Genomic DNA, 20,882 nt, shown 5'->3' with positions numbered 1-20,882 from the left:
GGAAACTTGGGCCTGCCCTCAGGCGGCGCTCAGTCAAGACCAGCGTCAGTGTTGCGCAGCCCCGAGGGACAGGCGCGCCAGCCCCAGGGAACCGAGTTTTCTCCTGCGAGCCAGGACACGTTCGCGCCAGAAAGCCGATTCGCCGAAACCCTCAGCACCGGGAAGCCACTGGAACGATGGGGTAGAAAAGATCGCGATCTCCACTTAGCACGGGGATTGACCACATCGGGGAAACGTTTCACGTCCGCGGGCACGTCTCCTGGGTTGTCGAGTAAAATGCGCTTCTGGTGCCAGGGATTTTCAAGATGGAAAGCCTCTGCGGAGAGGTTGGCAGTAAGCCTAGAACTGGTAGGGATAGAGCGCGGAAAGGGACAGGACTCCACAGGCGGATTTGAAAGGGAGCAACAACTGAGCCAGAGGTAGAAATGGGGGTCCCCCGGAAAGGAGAGGATCTTACTGGAAAAGGACTGGGGAGGAGAGAATGGAAGCTCGTGCTGGGGTGGGGGGGAGGGGGCAGACTTTCTGGCTGGACAGACTAGGGCCTGTACTGGGTGGAGGCAGAGTGAAGACAGACCAGGAAAGTGGGGACGAGGCTGCTGAGATTACATCTGTGCCTTCCCGAGGGAGAAGGTTCCCGAAAGGAAGTTACTTCCTGTCTCCCTTGAGGGGATAGCTGGAAATTAGGAACAGTAGGTTTGGAGGAACCATTTACTCACAGATTTTACAGCGGAGGTAACATTCCTCCAGGAAGGGAAGAGGATCAAAATAATTTCCTGAGGAGTGTGGAGAGGGAGGCTTGTCTTCGATTGTTTTACAGGCCATTCCCCCAAACAGACATACTGCCCTCAGGGTCAGCTGTGTGCGGGCATTGCTGGGTGTTGGGAAACCGAGATAAAATTAAAAAAAAAAAATTTTTTTTTAACATTTGTTCATTTTGGGGGGGGGGGGAGAGGCAGAGAGAGGGAGACACAGAATCCAAAGCAGGGTCCAGGCTCCCAGCTGTCAGCACAGAGCCCCACGCAGGGCTTGAACCCATGAACTGTGAGATCATGACCTGAGCCAAAGTTGGATGCTTAACCGACGGAGCCACTCAAGCGCCCCAAGATAAATTTTTAAAAATGCAGTCTCTGACCTCAAGATGCTTGAAGTCTGAAGGTGGAGATGGGCTGGTCATCAGACGATTATAATATTATGTGCTTAATGCATTTATAGAGGTGGATACAAAATTGTCAGGTTCTACATCATTAGGGTTTATTCTGGATGTTCATCGTGGGGCTGTTCTAGAAGGGGTGAGAGTACAGAAAATGGAAGGACTTGATGTTGGATGGGAAGAAGAGGGGAGAAGGCCAGAGGATGGCGGTGCTGTGGGAACACTGAGAGAAGATGGTGATGATAACAGGTCTGTCACTAGCAGAAGGAGGGCAACACCGATGTCACTCACAGGAGTCCACGGCATCCTCAGCCACACAGCCCCCAGCCACTGCTTCCTAAGAAACTCTCTTCCATGCCAGTCTCTTGGGAACTGAAATTGATGATCACCAAATCCTGTGGTTTTAGAGCACGGACGATCTTCAGAAGTTAACTAGAGGAGGAAAGTGAGTCAGAAAAAGCTGGTGACTTGCCCAGAGGCTCCCCGGTTCCTCGGTGTTGGAATTGAGATGGGGACGCAGACGTCCTGACCCAGCTTCTTACAGTGCATGCCTACACTGTTCCAGAGGCCTCTGCTGACTTAGCAGCCTGCACATTCCAGGACCAGTCTTAGCCGGTTTCTCCTGTTATAATGTTAACTACCTATTCCCTCCGGTCTGGTCCTCTGTGATCGCTATGAAAAGCTGCTTCTCAACCTCTTAGCCTTCTTTCGGTTCCCTGGTTCCCTGTTCGGTCGATTGTAGGCCACTCCAACAGACTGAGCCCCGGCCAGGATGAGGCAGACTTATCAGCTTCCCAGTTCTCTGTGGTTTACAGAACCCTGGATCCGGTGGTCTATTTCAGTCCTGGCCTTGACATGCTGACTCACACTTAGCTGGAGGCCCTGTATTGCGGTCTCTTCTCCCTTTTTGTTCTGCTCAACCCTTTCCTTTCTTCGTTCGGTATCTTCTCCTTTTTTTTCTATTCTCGCCTCCCTAGCCTCCTTTGTAATTTGTCACTTTCTTTGTCTGCTGGCATCTGACCTACTACTGAAGCCTATCCTCCGATCTGTAGTGTTTCCTAGCAGTTACCATCGCCCAGAACCGTGGGGCGAGCGCCTGTTCTAGGCACTGGAGGGGGGAACAAAAGAAGGATGAGCCCACAATCTACCTGGGAGAGTCAGGGCACGCTTCGTCACTCAAGAACATTCGAAAGCACTCTGTGCCTTTGCATATAGCAAATGTACATGGGAGAAAATACCAGGTGGGCAGATTAATGGCTAGGTGGGTCCTAAAAGGATGCAAAAAAGAGTAACGTAAAACCACTCCCGCTTGGCGTAGTTTGTGAAATGGCAGTAAACGGAAGATCCAGCACAGAAATGTGAAATCCAACTTGGGTCCTATAACTCCATTTCCTCTAGAGGGCCTAATGGCGAACAAAAAGACTCAGGATGATCATGCATATTCAGTTTTATTTGCTTTTCTGGATCTGGCTCAATGGCCTCTCAGAATGTTTTTTTTCCTTGATGGCCTCAAGTCCTTTCCTGGGTCTAAGCATCATCTTGGGAAGGCCATGGGATTCGGGAAGACGTTCAGTTGGAAGCAATGACCTGAAGGAAAAGCCAATATGTCCACAGTCAGTAACTTCTGCCTCCCTCCCTTCTGTTTTCTTCAGGGCTCCTGGTTGAGTGTAGCCCGGCCCTGGGTTTCTGAGGGGAGGGAGGCTAGGTGTATGTTAGGAAGTAGGTCTCAGCTGTGTCAGGACAATTCAACGTTCTAGGCACATATGTAGCACCTAGTGGCAAGAATAGGCCTTGAAATGGTTGTGAATCAAAGTTCACGCCACGAGACTCCAGAGTGTGTTTGAAGGCTAGAGGGCATAGGTGGGATGATTGTGAAGCTACCACCAGGTCAGTGTAGGTAAAGCCTCATCTAACCTTCAAGCATCATCTAAGGTAGTAAAACCTCTTGCTAAAGGGTAGAGCAGATTCTCATAATGCCCTTAGAAAGAGCTCATGGGAGAAAATGTTAGTGACTCTTCCCTTTCCCAGGTGCACGCAGGACTTTCTGAAGCTGTTTTTCTCTTGGCTTTGACTTAGGACAGCACTGCCATATGTCCGGTTGAGGTCTGCTGTTGTCACCACCTTACCCTAAACAGTAAGCACTTGGGTGATGTCGGCTGAGCGGGTATGCAGAGGGGAACTTGGGATGGCAGCATTATTGAGGGGAGATGCATCATGGAGGCAAGGGAAAGGAGTAAACGAATGTGGTAAGGAAGATGATGGCCTCCCTGTCCAATTATCGCTCCCTAGCCCCGCCAGTGTATGGGTCTCCAGGTGACCCTGTTTCAACCTGTCATTTGAGAGCACTTACATTATTGATCCAGGAGATGTAAGCAGAGACCCGTGTGAAGACTGTGGGCTTCCTGGAGACGTTACAGCCCAGACTGGACACGAAACTGGTCACTCCATGGACAGCATACTTGCCGTTCACAAGGCAATGGAGAGGGCCCCCAGAATCACCCTGCAGGGACGAGAAGGAGGGTCCTAAAACTCCATTTAAAAATCTTTGGACCTTTGCTTTTGCTTATACCCCACTTCTGCATGCAAACCCTGTGCAGTTTTAAAGCTCCAATTCAAATCCCTACTTCCTTCATATCCCCACAATCCAGATGAATCTCATCTTCCTGTCCTTTCTTTTGCTGCACTTAGGTCATGTTCTGCCTTGTATTTTGGTTTCATAATTTGTTTCTACCTGCCACACCTATCTATGAGCTGTTTGAAACAGCTTTTTGAGACTGTGTCTTCCTGACACGTTCCCTCTCCACAGTGCTGGCATAGAAGTTTGAATTCTTAAGCTCAATAGCTTTTATTGACTTAAATCGAACCTGGGAGTGGGGGGAGTAGGGTGTCCTCATTGATGTGTTCATCCCCAGCATTTAGACCAGTGGTTCTAATTAGACTTAGCCTTTAGACACAGGGTAAGTAGTCAACACATGAAACTAAACTGGGGTGAAGGGGAGAGAAAATGATACATTGGGTAATGGTTACATGCTCAGGCTTAGAATCAGAGGAACCTGGGTTTACCTGGACACTCTCCTCCTTACTCAGCTCCCAGGATGCCAGTTCTATAATTCCAGACAGAAAATCAAAAGATAGTTCTCTGGAAAATCTGACCAGCACAAGAAGGAAGACCTAAAGATCCTGCCATTAGAGGTCCCCCACTGAAACCACCAGACCTTCACTAGGTCACCCAACAGACCAGTTCAGCGTGGATGAATCCCACTGAAGGCTCATGGCTACTGATCAGCTTTTTATTACCTCACTCTGAAATGAAAGCAGATGGTCAAGGAGTACCACACATCTGAAGAAAGCCTCTAAGATAAAAAATAGAATTCAAAACGAAGAGACAAAGAAATAAACAAAAAATGAAGGGGCAGCCAAGGGTATGCAGGGAGAAGGAAACAAGCAATAAAAACCTGTGATTAGTATTGCATCCATGATGCAAGAACAGCATACTGCAAAACGAAACATTCAGAAAACAAAAAGAGCCTTCGAAAATTATGAGTATGATAGTAGAAATGAAATGTTGCAAGGATTGGAAGATATAGTAGAACAAACAAACAAAATATAGAGAAACTAAGAAAATAGGAGGACCGTCTAAGGAGGTAAATAGGTGAATAACAGAAATTCTAAAAAGAGACTATAAAAAATGGAAGGAAAGAAGTCATCAACAAACAAACATTTTCAGAACCAAAGTTCTGGAGTTTCTAAAATGAGAAAACCCACCAAGGCTCTCTCACGACGACTGCAAATAAACCCATACAAAAACACAAAATACTGGGGTCAGGAGAGGGTAAAAGAAGTCACTTAACAAATTAGTGGGGAAGTGTGGGGCCGAATCAGTGATAAAATGGACATATATTTTACCGATTTAAAGACAGTTTTTAACTCCAGGGAAAACAAAGTTCTGCAGGAAATGAAAAGTGATTTTAGAATACAACATGGATAAGAGTTCAGGCCTTAAAACAGAAGGAAATCTTGCCATTTGAAACGATGTGGATGGACCTCGAGGGCAGTGTGTTCAGTGAAAGCAGTCAGAGAAAGGCAGATACAGGATGATCGCTCTTACTGGTGAAATCTAAACACAAAACAAAACAAGCTCATAGATACAGAGAACAGAGTGGTAGTGGCCAGAAGGGGAGGGGGGAGGAACGGGAAAAAAAAAACAAACCCAAAAACGCGTCCCTTTCTCATGAACTCACTGAAGGATTTGCAGCATCAAAGAAGAAAGAGAAATACAGGAACACAGGACTAGCGACCCACAATAAAGCATATGCGTGCTTGTGTGTGCCAAGCCTGTCTCTGAAAGGATGGAGACAGCCAGGAACAGCCGTCAACTCCATGAAGATATATGTAATCTCACTTATAATGCTGCTTTTGATCACAACGCACTCTTCCAAAACATTCCAACTGTTAAAAAGGAGACAGCAGGCCCAAAATAAAGTCACTTATGCTAAACTCCACCAAGACTTAATACCTAACCTAACGGTAGCTTCAGTTTCTCCCAGAAATGTGACCTTTAACCAGCCAACCTGGAATTTTTAGGTCAACGCTAGGCGGCAATGTGCTGATAGACCCCTTAGGAGGGCCACTTTGCCTAAAACAAGGCATTCTTTGCTCAATGAAGCTGCTTTCTGTTCGCTCGAGGAGATGCTATCTGATTCATGAATCATTGAATGAAGCTACTTTGATCTTTAAATTTACTCAGCTGAATTTTTGTTATTTAACAGATTTGGTGGCAGAGGCCAGAGCAAAGGGCACTTCTGACAGCTTTGGGGACACCAAGAAACAGGCATAAAACTCTGCAAACACTGAGTTTACTGTCTTTCTCACCATTTCCAAGGGCCATGGGTAAGTCCCTCTGTCAATTCCATTAAGAATGAACTCTCATCACATCTTTAATAATGGGCATTTCTGGTCTTTTATCATGTACAGAGAGTTACTGTTTTACAAAAGCTTCCTGCAAATGTGTTTTATCCTCAGAGAAATTCATGGAAAAGAATCTAACGGGTACTCTAGAATACAGGTTCCTGATAACTTTCAGATCAAGCAACTGAACTGGGTGAGAACTTCCAGAACTAGTGGGAAAAATGGATTCAAATAGGACAGATGTTAATTACATGGGTATGAGTGAATTGAGGAGGAGAGGATGATTATCATTTGTATGACTTCTTGTTTAAAACACTACTGGTTGTCTAATGTTTTCTTTTCCAGATTTTAGGAAACCTTTTTATCTTTTCTCTTAAGCTATCAACAATTTGGTAAGATATACATTTATGACCAAAGGTGAAACATTTACTTGTTTTTTCCCTACCTGATCCCTCCAGAATTAAAAAATTCTCAGGTAGTCTTTTCATGACAATATACAGTTGACCCTTGAACAACATAGGGATTAGGGACACTGACTGTCCCTCCCTGTGTAGTCAAAAATCCCTGTATAACTTTTTACTCCTCCAAAGTATAACTACTAGTAGCCTACTATTGACCAAAAGCCTTACTGATAAGAGAAACAATTAACACATATTTTATATGTTAGATGTGTTATATATGGTATTCGTGCAGTAAAGTAAGCTAGAGAAAATAAGATGTTATGAAGAAAATCATAAGGAAGAGAAAATACACTTACTGTTGTATATTTATTGAAAAAAGAATCCACATATAATGGACCCACACAGTTCAAGCCCATGTTGTTCCAGGGAAGCTACAGTGAGTTGTTTACATAGGTTCAATGAGAATCTGATCTCCTTGTAACAAGACACAATTAGAAACATTGGTTATATTACCAAAGCTCTGACTGGAATACCATATTTGAGAACATTATGCATAGACTCAGATATGACCAGACACTTTCAAGAAACTAAGATCAACTTGGGGTGCCTGGGTGGCTCAGTTGGTTAAGCATCTGGCTCTTGATCTCGGCTCAGGTCACGATCACACAGTTCGTGGGATCGAGCCCCACATTGGACTCTGCACTGACAGCATGGAGCCTGCTTGGGATTCTCTCTCTCCCTTTCTCTCTGCCCCTCCTCTTTCTCTCTCTCAAAACTAGAAAGAAAGGAAGGAAGGAAGGAAGGAAGGAAGGAAGGAAGGAAGGAAGGAAGGAAGGAAGGAAGGAAGGAAGAAAGAGAAAGAAAGAAGGAAAGAAAAGGAAGGAAGAAACTAAGGTTGACTTTACAGAGCCAATAAAGCCTCATGGAAAGATTGACCTGGCACTTTGCTTGTAAGATTCCAGCAAAGCAGTCTTAAAAAGAACTTACGTGGTCAGTCACTATTCTTGCTGCACTTATGTAAATAATCAGGCAAAGTTTAATGTAAACAAACTAATTCTTCTGTAAAAAAATGAAGGTAAGTGTAGAGAGACGAACTTATGTTTACACTATCATCTGTATTAGATTCTAATCCTGTTAATTGTCTCCGAGGTTCTATTACATACTTATAAACTGGATCCTGAATTCTTCTAGTTTCCTAAAAAAATCTGGCTCTGGCTCTTCAAATTAACATTTCCAATGTTCTCTCACCCTTTTGATTTGGAATCAATAAGAACACAGATTGCTCCTGAAAGTCCTTGGAAGGGACTACCCCAGGTCCTCCTCACCACCCAGATGGTGGTCAGACTCCAGGGACTTGGACATGCATCTCACAGCTGAAGAAGGTCCCACCTGACATCGGGTCCTACACAAACACTGGAGATGTTCCAGCCAAAGTGACTAGGAAGAGAAGTAGCTGACATGGAAGTAGACTGCTTCCTCCCAAGATGCCAGATCAAGACTTCATACTTTAACTGACTAAATACGAAACCCTTTCTTCTTCCCTTTCTTTCCTTCCCTCTGGAGCTGGCCTAGAAAGATCATGCCATCATCCATATCTCCTGGGCGATGGCTAAGGGGAATAACCTCTGGAACTTAGAACAACTTTTTATTTCAGGCTGAGAGAAGACCTAACTGGGCCCTGGCTTGAATGGACAAATGCAACAATCCCTGAGAATGAATTCATTAACAGTGCCATCTTACTGAGAAGTGTTTTGTGCCCTGAGAGGGGTTGTCTTTGTGGTAATTATCACTCCCCTTGGGCCTATGAATGACAAGATAGCTAGCACATAGCCAGGAAATGCCTTTTAGGTTATCCAACTGTGCCCCTCGGCTTTCCACAAATGAACTAAGACACCTCATTGTACAGTTGCCCTGGATTTACATCACCGAGTTGGAGAAAGAATTGAGTTAGAAAGGAATCACCGAGTTAGATCATTGACTTAGAAAGGAATTTTTCAGGATTCAGGATTCACTTCCTTTGGCAGGGCTACACTTCCCTGGTTAGGAGTAAAGGTACATGAGCATATGATCAGAAACCTCTCTTTAACTCTTAAAGATACTGTAGAATCTGTTGCCAAGACAATAGCTGCCCAATAAAAATCCTTAGACTCTCTAGCCAAAGTTCTTTTTTTTTTTCTTTTTTTTTTTTTAGGGAGAGAGAGAGAGGGAGTGAGTCAGGAAGGTCAGAGGGAGAGAGAGAGAGAGAGAAAGAGAGAATCTCAAGAGGCTCCACACTCAGCACAGAGCACAGAGCCCAATGCGGGGCTTGATCCCGTGACCCTGGGATCATGACCTGAGCCAAAACCAAGAGTCAGACACTCAACTGATTGAACCACCCAGGCGCCCCATAAGTTATTCTTGATGATAGGATAGTCCTTAATTACCTTTAGCTGAGTGAGGGGATGTCTGTACTGTGGCCAATACCACCTGTTATGCTGGATTAACACTTCTGGAGAAGTTGAAACTCAATTACGTAAGATCACTGAGCAAGCCAACCTGGTTTACAAGGGTGACTGCTACAACAGGGTCTTTCTTTGACTTATTTGATTTTGATTGGTTTGGATGTTGGGGACCATGGCTCCAAAGTGCATTCTAAACACTGGGAATTATTCTGCTTATAGTAATCATAATAGTCTCCCCTGTCCATTGTTATTCTGTCAAATGTTTGATTGATTGATTGATTGATTGATTGATTGATTGATTGATTTTAAACATTTATTCATTTTTGAGAGACAGGGACAGACTGCAAGCAGTGGAGGAGCAGAGAGAGACACAGAATCCGAAGCAGGCTCCGAGCTGTCAGCACAGAGCCCGATGTGGGGCTCGAACCCCCGAGCCATGAGATCATGACCTGAGCCGAAGCTGGAGACCCAACCAACTGAGCCACCCAGGCGCCCGCTGTCAAATGTTTTAAATGCATGTTCACAGCCACTAACCACCAAGAAAATGATCTCCCCAAAACGGGAACATCAAAAAAAGAATGAAGAGAACGAACAACTTACAGATCGTTGAATCTGAAGTCATGGCCTGTGAATATCACAGAGATTAAGCAAAAAACCATATGACCTGTGAATACCACACAAAGGACCAACAAAATTTCACAAAAAGGTATGAGAACTACAGGGCAGTTGCTGAGAGTAGCACTAATGCCATAAATTTTTATCATACCTGTCAGCTGAGAATCTGATCAAAAGCGAGGAATTGTTAAGGAGACAGTAGATCCAAAACTGAGTCACTTGTGCTAAACCCCACCAAGACTTAACACCTAATCTAATTGCAGCTTCAGCTTCTTTCAGAAACGTGACCTTCAGCCAGCCAAACTGGAATTTCCTGGTCAGCACGAGGAGGTAATCTGCTAAGAGACCCTCTCTGTTCCCTTTGGGAGGACAACCTTGCTGAAAACAAGGCATTCTTTACTAATAATTTCCTTTATTCCAGCTCCCTCTCTGCCTTTAAAACCTTTTCCTTTTCTGCAGCTTGATGGAGCTCCTTTCTATTTGCTAGATGGGGTACTCCCCAATTCCTGAGTCCTTGAATAAAGCCACTTTGATCTTCAAATTTACTCAGTTGAATTTTTGTTATTTAACAGGTACCTCTGTGAAAAAGGAAGAGAGATCCACATCACCCATAATGCCTGAACTGAAAAGTAGGAATACAAGCATTTATTTTTATAGAGGTATGGAGACCCCAAAAGAATCAGCTGACAAGAGTTGAAAGTGGTCCCTTCTGGGGAGGGAGATCTAGGAGAGTGGAAGGAACACAATGATTGTTCTTTTCCATCATTAAGCTCATAGTTCTATTTGTCACCTTAAGCAATTTAATACATATAGCCTCGTTAAAAATTGAAGCTTAAAAGGAAAAGACACCAAAAGTTCAAATTGGGGATGATTCTTTTAAAAAGGAACTAGCCGTACCACACCCCAGCTACTGCTTAGGAAAAGAGGATGTTTTCTTTAGACTACTGCACTCAAAACAAATCAAACAAAACAACCTAAAAATCTTCCACCCAAATTCTAATAGAGGGTTGAGAGTGTTTCTGGGCTAGAGGAATGGAAGGTAATTAAATTACATATAACACTATCATCTTATGTTAATTGGCTTGAAAAGAAACACAGGCTCTGGAGAGATGGAGGGTGTGGCTGAGGATCTGAGGGCAGAAGGAAGAGCTGGGAAGGAGCTCGGTGGGAATGAGTGGATCCATTCTGAGGTGAAGAGTTGGGGGACCCAGAAGTCTGAAAACCCAGAAGACACACTCCTGGGAAACTCCAGTGGCAAGGGATCTGGAGACACAACTGCCTCAGAGAATTGTCAGCTTAGAGCGGCTGCAGAAAGAAAAGTACTCTACTTATTCAGACTTTAAGACCCTGAGAGAGCAGAAGGAAAGTGAATTAACTCAGAAAGGTTAAACCTTAAGGTAACAGGGGAAGCTGGCTGGTGAGGACCTGGAAGAGAACTGCTTACCTATCAGTCTCTACCTGCATGTAGGGCTCCCAGGATACAGGACTTCTATGTTTTCACACTAGGAAGGGTCCTGGGCAAACTGGGATGAGTTGGTCACCTTACTTCCATGGTTCTAGGTGCTCACCAGAAACATTTGGTCCTTTGAGTCTATTCTTTCAGTCAGCCTACCATCCTACAGCTGGCTTCTCTTTTTCCACTTAGCTCGGACCTTGCATTTGGTCTGCAGTCTTGTCCTTTAGCTCCAGTAATGCAGGACAACCCAGCCCTGGATGAACGCATCCCTGCAACTGGGTCTTGAGTAAAATGGAGTGAATCACACGCTCACTTAGTCATTGTGCGGTCTGCAACCTCACTCTATCAGTAACATCTCGGAGGTCAGTCATCGTCCTACTCACTTGAATTAATCCAGACCCATACAACCTTTGTACCTTCATTATCAGCATCCAACCCGACTCCCATTTCATAAGGTACACAGACAAAATAATGCAAACACCTGGCATGCTCCCAGCCACCCAGCCTGCACACTCTTTCATATCTGCGCACATTTTGGTGTCTCTCTTCCTGCGCTCTTGGTTCCATCGCTCCTCCTCTGGGATCTTGTGCTATCCGTTATTTCCTCTCGCTGACTCTACAAGATGCTTTCTTCTCTGCCTATTAACACACTCAATTTTAACATACTATATTCAGCCCCTCCATGACTTGTCATCCTCCTTAAAGCTACCAGACTTTTATTTTTTTTTTTTTTTGGTCCCTCTCTTTCACCCAAGATTCTTGGAAGAGCATTCTCCATTCCTTACTATGTTTCTTGTTGCCTCTTCATTTCTTACCTTCAGTAAAACTTCTGCCCCCTCCAGTCTACTGAAACTGTTCTTGCCAGTTACCAGTGACCCACCAACTGTCCAAGTCGGCACTTCAGTGATCTACTGTGGCTCCTGGATGCACTGTGTCATACTGTGTATGACACGTTAGTATTTCCTGAGACTCTGGAAAACCCTTATCACCTCGCATTCCTCTTAGGTCTTATGGGTTCTTTGTCCTCCACCTACCCCTGCAGCATTCAAGTATTCATGTTATCATAGTTTTTCCTCAACTCACTGTTCTTTTCTCATTCTACAACCTTTCCCCTGCAGGATGGGGGTGGCTGGGGTGGGGAGTGGAGCTCATCTGCTGTATCTCTAGCCCAGCTCTCCCCACACTCTCTTCTTCTTTATATCTAATTACTTACTGGTTAATTATACCTGAATGTCCCATTGGGATTTCAGACTCAACTTGTTCAGAATCAAGTTCATCACCTTCTTTCCCAAATCCTATAAACCTTCTGTCATTGGAGGCAGCAAACCCCTCCCCTAAATCACTTAAACTGGATGCCTGGAAGTCACTCCAGATCCTCCTTCTTTCTCCCTCCTCTCCACTGCCCTAGTTCAAGCCCTCAAATTTATTGCCTAGATAATTACAATAGTCTCCTAACCTGTCTCTCGTCCACCCTTCCCCTCTTCAAAGACACGCTTACCTTGTCATTAGATGATACCTTTAAAAGGCAACTCTGATAATGCTATTCTCCTTTTTAGAACTCTTCAATGGTTTCCCGGTGCCCAAGAGATAAAGTTCATGTCCCTAAGCTTGTGATGGAGATTTAGGGCAGGCTGCCCCGAAATATACCACCTTGGGACATCGATTATTTTGAATTAAAGTTACTTAAGCACAGACAATGTAAGAAGGATATTCTAACCCTACTTTGTTTCTCAGAAAGCAGAAAATAAATGTCCCATGTGAAAGGTACCCCCCCCCCCCCCCCGCACCAGGAGGTAAGGAGACATCCTTATGGCTGGATATAGAGAATTCAGGGCTATAGAACAAACCCTCTTACCTCACCTTGTTGGGTCTTCACTAATTTTCACCAAACCCAAACTTCTTTGTCTTGCCAATGCTTCACAGATTTATTATTTCTTTGTCTAAAAGGTCTTTGAGTCTCATATTTTTATGAGCTCCTGCACATATGAGATTAAATTCGTTTTTCTCCTGCTAATCTGTCCTATGTCAATTTAATTATTAGGTGAGCCAAAGAACCTAGAAGGAAGAAGGAAAAATTTTCTTCCCCTGCACATGGCACTTGAAGCCCTAAGTCATGTGGCTCCTGCTTGCCTTCAGTGTCCTCTCCAGACCTTCTCTGGTATGGTAATAGTTTATTTCTAGCCCAAGGGTCAGCCAACTTTTTCTATAAAGGGCCAAATAGTAAACATTTTAGATTCTGCAGCCCGTGGAGTCTTTGTTTCAACTATTCAACTCTATCAAAGCAGCCGTGAATAATATGTAAATAAACAAGTATGGCTGTATTTGTTCCAATTAAATGCTCTTTAATGAACATTAGAATCTTATATTTTTCATGTGTCATGACATTATTTTTGTACATTTATTCCCAACCATTTAAAAATGTAAAAAGCATTCTATAGAATGGTTGCAGAGAAACAGGCCGTGGATTTGGAGGCTTGTGGGCTCTGACCTCTGCTCCAGCTGTAGGGAACGCCCTGTAATTCTCTAAGTGTTCTAGATGGTTTCTTGGCCCATGCCCTCATTCATGCTGTTTCTCTCTCTCTCTCTGAACAGCTTTTCCCCTTTATGCCTGGCTTTCTCCCATTTAACCATCAGGACTCACTACAGGCTCCACTTTCTTGGGGGGAAGCAAGTCTTTTCTGACCCCAACAGGTACAGGTAAGTGCCTATCTTTTGGGCTCCTATATCACCCTACGCGTATCTTTATTATGATACTTACCCCCGTTGTATTACACGTTCTATCATATGTCTGCTCCTGCCATTCCTCCACTAAAACACTGTATTTGAGTCATCTTTGTATCCCTAACACTTAGCACAGTGCCTGGCCTCTAATAGGTAATCAAGAACATTTGTTGAACTGCATCAAGAAATCTATAAGATGGTACGCTGCTGATTGATTTTGTCTAAATAGAAGAGGATCCCATGTATCATATATATATAAATGATTATAACACTATTTTGTGCGCTCTCCCCTGCCCCATTCATCCGTATATACTCCTGGAAATATTGCTGAGGTAAAGGGTTGGTGGAGAAGGAGGTACAAGGAAAGCTGGGATCGATGGGAACAGAGCTTTCTTATTCACAGTTACGACCACCACCACTCCAGGCTGTAAAAAGTCTAGGTGACAAACAACTTCCAAAGAACGTACACATACACCAACACGCAAATGTTGGGCCACATCCAAGCCTCTGAGGTCAGGGCATTAGGCAAGGTGAATTTCAGGAGATTCCTTGAGTGCCGAGTTCCTGGCACAGACTCATTCTCACTGAGACGCCAGAGTAGCAAGCGGAGTCTGGACAGGGGGTGGGAGCAGGTGTGGAAAAGGGAGTGAGGAAAAGGTTGGGGGCGGGGGCTGGGAGGCCAAGAGGGGAGGGGCCCAGCCTGCGATTCCTGATGCCTCCTGCATGTGTTCACCTGGCATCCAGAGCGAATTCCGTCTCCTCCAGCGCATACCATGGTGCTCTTCACGGTGGAGCCCCAGTAGCTGGAACTGGAGCAGGTGGCGTAGTCCACACTGGGCAGGTAAGCCTGCTGCAGGGCCTGGGCCAGCTGCCCGTTGGCTGAACAGGACACACAGCGTTGGAGGTCAGCCCCAAACCCTCTCGGGGGCGGCGGGGGGGGAGCCTTCCACACCCTCCCAAGCCTTCCCAAGCTCCAGTGAAAGCTGAACTCAGGGCAAGCTCCTTCCAGGGCGTGCCACAGATCCTCTCCCCTCCCCACTTTATATGCAAGCTACAGGCCCCTTCCTTCAGGGCTCATCCTTGATCACTGTTCCCAAGCTCCAAACCACCAACCTCCAATCTCCCTACTGCTGCTTAAAAAAAGGAAAGCACTTTAAAGTCACCGGAATGGTCGTATTTGTCGAGAACTCCCCTGCTTTCACTTCACACTGTAAATCCCACGAAGCAGAACCGGGACCATACACCCTTCTTTTCATTTCCCAAGAGCTTGCTGCAGCTTTCCTTTATCTGGCTCTTTGGACTTTTCAAAGCCTTTGCACATGAATTACTTCTCTGCATCCTTACAATGATGCTTTCATGTTATAGAGATCAGGAGGTCGAACCACTATGATATTAAGTGAACTGAGAGCAGCTGCATTAGAAGCATGTCTCTCTCTCTCTCTCTCTGTCAGCTCCAGGTTTTCCCAGCAGACTAGCTGCTTGTGGCAAGGCCTTGCCTCTCCCCCAGAGCTCAAATACCGCCTCCTGGCTGACAGATGTCTGTGTCAGTCCTAATGTCCCTGCCCTTCTTAACCATCTCTGCTCATACCCCGTCCTACCTTTCTGTGTTGTCTGGATGGCATTGCCTACCAGAACTCCTCCCGCGATGAGAAGAAAGCTAGCTGAGTTCTCTTTTGCCTTCACTCCTCTGGACCTACGGCTACCTCTGGTTTAGTCACCCCAACCCACAGCCCGGCGACTTTGGAGGTAGCGTGATGGTGTAATGACCACCAGAGTGGGAGCCAGGATACCCGGGTCCTGGCTCCAGCGAACTAGTTACTAACCAGTCATGTGGTCTTAATTTTCTTGGGCCTCAGTTTCCTCAGGTTATAAGATGAGAGGCTTGTAAAAATACGCCGTGAGGGAAGGTGGTATGTGGTAGGTTTTGTTTTGTTTTGTTTCTCAGTTATAGGACTCTATGAATCTCTGACTCGACTGTTCCATGGCCTATTCTTAGCTCGATTTCACGCACCAGTTCTTCGATCTCTGGTTCCTCGTCCCTGACTAGGGCTGCGACCTAGGGCTACAGAAAAATGCTCCCCAGAAGCCCAGCTACCTACTCAAGACCCATGTGGTGGATTTTGCCAACGCAGGCGACTTACTCTTGGTCATGCCCCAGCCTGTGATGTAGCAGGGACTGTTGTTGGCCAGGATGGTTCCCGCCGCTGGCAGGACACCCAGCTGCACATAGTTGTTGAGGGTAACTCTCTGGGCCAGGCGCAGCAGGGCAATGTCATAGCTGTGGGAGGAAATGAGCCTGCTCAGGCCTTCCGTCAAGGTCGGCGCGCGGGGCGGCCCTCACTAAGCCTTTGTGTGCCCATAGAATTCGAAAGGAACAACTCGGAGAAGGGCTCGGGAGGCTGGTTTGCTCGGCCTCCGACTCAGTCAAACACAGCTGGATTGTAGGATATTACTTGTCGAACAGCAGCACCTGCTGGTGAGGTCTTGGTGTTGTGGTCTAGCTGTGGCCTCTGTGGCCTCTGCGACCTGGGTGGTGGTAGTGGGGCTTACATCTCTCAGTAATGAATGGGGAATCAGAAAGGAGCCGAGTGCTGTGATCTTGGCCGTAGAGAAGAATTCTCAGGGAAGAAAGACCTACAGTGCTGCGTGGGTCTGAAAACTCCGCGGCGATATCCCAGCTCCTTGAACCCGCTCCCCGCCCCCCACGCCCCCCAGTACTGACCACCATTTTAACTACCTCCTTTCCCAAAGCGTACGGCTCAGTCTGGCACGAGTTTTCTCAGATCAGATTCATTTTAAGACATTTACTTTTGCTGACGGAGTCGATTCCCTAAAATGAGTACTAAGTAACAGCAGAAATGGAAACCTTGAACGCTGCAGAGGAGTTTCAGGGGACCCAATCACGCAAACCAGCCTAGATCAAACAAGTGACAAAGACCTGCCAAAATTCTCAAGCCTCCCAAAACCTAAATTCTCAGAGTCCTTCCGAATGAACGTGAGGGAAGCCAAGCCCCTGTTGCTGGCCAGTCAGCCCCCTACCTCCAGCCCAAGGCCAGCCCAGCCCTGTCCCTACCCGGCGGCCACGTTATTGCTGTTCCAGTAGGGATGCACCACGATCTTCTGCACACTCACACGCTGCTCGGTGCCATCGTTCTGGCTCAGGTTGTGCTCTCCAGCCACCACACGGAAGGTCATTTTGCTGGAGTGAGAGAAGAGCAGGAAGCCCTGAGTGATCCGGGGGGCTCTTTTCCATCAGAGAAGAGTTGGGAAGCCATCTCACATCTTATCTTTAGAAAAAGAACTCATCGTAACTGGCCCAGGCAGAGGGCAGATGAAAAAGCCTGGAAGACGAGGAAGTAACAAGCCCCCTCATTCTCGAATTTACTAACCTGTGGCGGTGACAAAAACTACTAGCAACTTCACTGCCCCATTTTTATTTATTTTTTTTATTTATTTTTGAGACAGAGAGAGACAGAGCATGAACGGGGGAGGGGCAGAGAGAGAGGGAGACACAGAATCGGAAGCAGGCTCCAGGCTCTGAGCCATCAGCCCAGAGCCCGACACGGGGCTCGAACTCACGGACCGTGAGATCGTGACCTGAGCTGAAGTCGGACGCTTAACCGACTGAGCCACCCAGGCGCCCCTCACTGCCCCATTTTTAAAGCCCAGCAGCAGAGGCTGAGTATCTCATAACCTGGGAGAGGTGTGGCGAACATAAATGAAATAATGGCTCTCAGCCCACAGAGAGATTTTGAGGGAAGGATAAAGAAATAGTTTAAAGCATGATCCCTGGGCCAGCAGCACCAGCATAACCCGGAAACTTGTGAGAAATGCGGATTATCAGCCTTCAACCTGAACCCACCAAATCAGAAGCTCTGATTTGTGCCTTCCAGGTGATTCTGATCCATGCTCAAATTTGAGAATAGTTGCTCAAGACACATACGAACAAAAATGATTGCCAGCCAGGCATTGACCAGGCACTTAAATATTTACCTACTTAATCCTCACAATAACTCGGCAAAGTAGGTATTATGACCCCATTTTAGAAATAAGAGAATGAGAGCTTAGAGAAGCTAAGGAAGTCATCCAAAGGCACAAAGGTAGAAGGCGAAGCGGGATGGGAACCTAAGCTTGCCCGATGCCAAAATCTGTACCTTTCATTATAGTCTACTACCTCCCCACAGGCCCCCCAACACCCCCTTAAAGGCTTGTCCTGAGTGCTCAAAGATACATCTTCCTCCAGAAAGGCCAGACTTTTCCCCTTCCAGAGGCTCAGCAAAGCTGGGTTTTGTTTTTCTCACCGGTCCACACAGTGAGCAGCTGTCATCACCCAGTTCTGTCTGATGAGGGTCCCCCCACAGGTGTGATACCATTTGCCCCCAGAGAGGTACTGGAGGGAAATCTAGAAGGGGAGGAGAGAAAGGAGGGAGAGGTTGGCGTTTCTTAAAAGGCTTTGCCCCAAACTGCATATTACACTTCTTTCCATTCCTTCCATCCTTGCAAACATTCTCCAGCTTTGTGGGCCAGAGATGGCAAATGGGTTTCATTTGACCTGTCAGTTTCTGCTGATCGGTCGCTATTGGCTCCTCGGAGTGGTGGTGAGAAGGGGTGTGGAGACGGCCCCGGGATCAGCAGGGAGTGCTCCACCGTTGGGTGATGTTTGCTGTGTACGTGGACGGGGGAGGAAAGGCACACACACAGCGTATTTGACATCCCCACTCGGGGTTGGTGCAAAGGGCCGAGAACCCAGGTCCTTTGACCTGCGTTCCCTCTTGGAAGGAAACGTGGCCATGGAATGGCTCCATCACCTAAGCCCACAGGCTTAGGTCTCCAGAGCTCCCCCTCCAATGACCTCCAGATATGTCCTGTCCCCCCACTTCAGGGAATACTCAGAATCACCACTGGAATATTCATTTTTATCAGTTCATATCTTCCTCAGCACCTCGTATTCCACCATCGCTCTACTTCTGAAAATTCGGGTGCAAACTTCAGTGAACTGAATTGAATTCCAATTGGAGTGATTCCTCTCAAAGTGTGGTTATTCACCAGTTAATTTGCCAATTTTACGCATTTAGAATTGCTTAACTCAAAGCCTAGCTGCCCTGTGACGAAAGTAGAAACGCTTTAAATAGCCAAATAAGCTACATGCTCTACTTGGGGGTGGGGTGGGGGTGTGCTTGAATGCAGAGGCACACAGTGCAGAGTGATGTGTGTGTGTGTGTGTGTGTGTGTGTGTGTGTGTGAGGGTATTGGGACTCGGAGCTGTGGGTCTGGCATGCAGTCTTGCGCGTGCCACTGGGAACATACATGTGGTTTGGGTTTGGGTGCGGGCCTGGGAAAGTAAGCGTGGCTGGTGTTCAGCTCCCCTCCCCCAAACCTTTTGTATGCCTTTTCCACCTTAAGCCTGGACCCGTTCAACCTTTTACCTCTAGAATCCAGACAGTTAGAGAACTTGTGGGTAAGGATGTGCACAAACACACATGATGTTGTATACCAGCACACATGCAGCTCTCGTTTTGTTGGAAGTCTGGGGCTGTGAAGGAACACCCACCTGCGAGGGCCAGGAATTCTTCCGGGCCTCAGTCCCTCCAACTACCCGGGCGTTGGTTTCTGGAAAGTCCTGGGTGCTGTGTCCTTTGTGGGGCAGAAGAAAAGTGAGTGATGACTAAGCATGGGGTCAGCTCAGGGTGGGGGGCAGGGTGGCTGTTGTGCTTTGTCTGCGAATTCACAGTTCCTCCCTAGCAAGTGAGGGGCCCAGCTGAGAGTTATGGGAGCCCTTTCGCCAAACAGGGGAGTCTGAGTGGCTTCTGCTTCCCCCCACCCCCCAGGTGTCCCCAGAACTCTGGCATGCTACGAAGGACCCATCTCACATCACTGGGCTAGGGCCCCAGAGGCTCCCTGTGGTCTCAGCCTTGCTCGGGGTCATCCCAATGGCCCGAGGTGACCTCTCACCCCTCTACCCACACATACGGTGCTTTGGCAGGATTCTCCAGGGGGCAAGGACGGCAGTGCACATCCCATCCAGACACCTGCTGAGGATGTCTTCCTGTCGATGAGGGTGGTAAGGAAGCCCAGACCCATGAAAGGGGCTTCTCTGTTTCGGGGCTCAAGGCCCTGCCATCCAGAGGGCCCTGCATGGAGAGTGGCCCTCACTGCTCCTACCCTGGATTCCAGGAGGGTAAAGTTTTTGCTAGACCCACAGGGTGTCCCATCTCACCCTGGGATAGAGAGCAGGCCTGGACTTCAGGATAGCTTTTGGCTCTGCTGTCCAAATCCTCCGCCCTATAGAAGTCAGGCCCGAGGACCCACTTACCATAAAGGACCAGGGTGGCGAGCACCAAGAAGCGTAGCATGTTGCCGGCCGAGTAGACCACTGCCCCCTTGCCATGAACCAAGCCCTCTTTGTACTCCTCTTATCAGCAGCTTTGCTGACCGTCTTGCTGCCAGCTGTCAGGGCTGCAGATGGAAGGCTGGGGAAAATCACAGGTGACGTGGAAATACAAATGAAAAGATGTATTTTCAAGTAAACTAATATATCTCTTGTTCAAAGGCAGAACAAGGTCAGGTTAGGGCTGACTTAAGCATCTGCATTCAGTGGAAAGGCATCCAGTGAACTCTTTTTTCAGAAAAAAGAGAGGGAACCAGGGCTGGTCTTTCCATCAGGGTGCTCCCTTCACAGTCTGTCACTGCCTTACTGTCCTCAGTGACACTGTAAGTGCAGAGATCCATTCAGTGCACCAGGAGGTGGAGGCAAGGGGTGGGTGTGGAGGAGGGAAGAGTAGTTAGCAAAAAGAAGAGACCACGACCTCCCCCTGCCCAACGAGGAAGGTGGGCTATGCCTCCAGGACAGAGGTGTAAATGCAGGAGGACTAAACCAAGTAGGGATGGTGGAGCGAATTCTGGTGAATTCTAAGAAACGGGTTTGGGGAGACTCAGACAGAAAGCCAACCAGAGAGCTCCCAGAGAAGGAGACCATGAGGTGGGTTAGAAGGGGGAGCCGCAGGATAGGGAGATGGTCTGAGTGCTGTGAGCATGGAGGGCAGAGGGAGCAGGTGAGGAACAGGCCTGGCCTGTAGGTGATGAAGGGCCCTGACTGTCAAAGTCAGGAGAGGAGAAAGGAGGGAGGGGCAGGGCGCCTTGAGGCGGGCAGAGGACTTTGGGTCGGGAGGCCCAGAGCAGAGGGCCAGGAG

At 47.1% G+C, this 20,882-nt stretch overlaps 1 protein-coding gene and 1 long non-coding RNA gene across 3 annotated transcripts; one reads left to right on the top strand and one right to left on the bottom strand.

The window, feature by feature from the left end:
* Nucleotides 1-306: 306 nt before the first annotated feature.
* On the top strand, nt 307-13,966 carry LOC147579176 (uncharacterized). 2 transcript variants are annotated; one of them, XR_015253627.1, is made up of 6 exons: nt 307-419; nt 3,227-3,284; nt 5,920-6,040; nt 10,088-10,174; nt 13,013-13,129; nt 13,564-13,966. It is a non-coding gene; the product is annotated as an uncharacterized LOC147579176 (long non-coding RNA). The 2 variants fall into 2 exon arrangements; XR_015253628.1 differs by having other exon boundaries at nt 9,235-10,174.
* On the bottom strand, nt 2,583-20,160 carry CELA1 (chymotrypsin like elastase 1). The gene is made up of 8 exons (XM_086713368.1): nt 20,006-20,160; nt 19,244-19,326; nt 17,994-18,094; nt 16,766-16,891; nt 15,834-15,970; nt 14,426-14,571; nt 3,501-3,650; nt 2,583-2,737 (listed from the first exon to the last, which is right to left on the bottom strand). Exons 1-8 carry the CDS (start codon nt 20,043-20,045, stop codon nt 2,720-2,722), a joined length of 801 nt encoding a protein of 266 aa, XP_086569494.1. The 5' UTR covers nt 20,046-20,160; the 3' UTR covers nt 2,583-2,719.
* Nucleotides 20,161-20,882: the final 722 nt, after the last annotated feature.

The sequence above is a fragment of the Puma concolor genome, chromosome B4, assembly GCF_028749965.1.
Source record: "Puma concolor isolate L17-30 chromosome B4, mPumCon1.1.hap2, whole genome shotgun sequence".
Lineage (NCBI taxonomy): Eukaryota > Metazoa > Chordata > Mammalia > Carnivora > Felidae > Puma > Puma concolor.
This window is presented reverse-complemented; position numbering and strand designations above follow the sequence as displayed.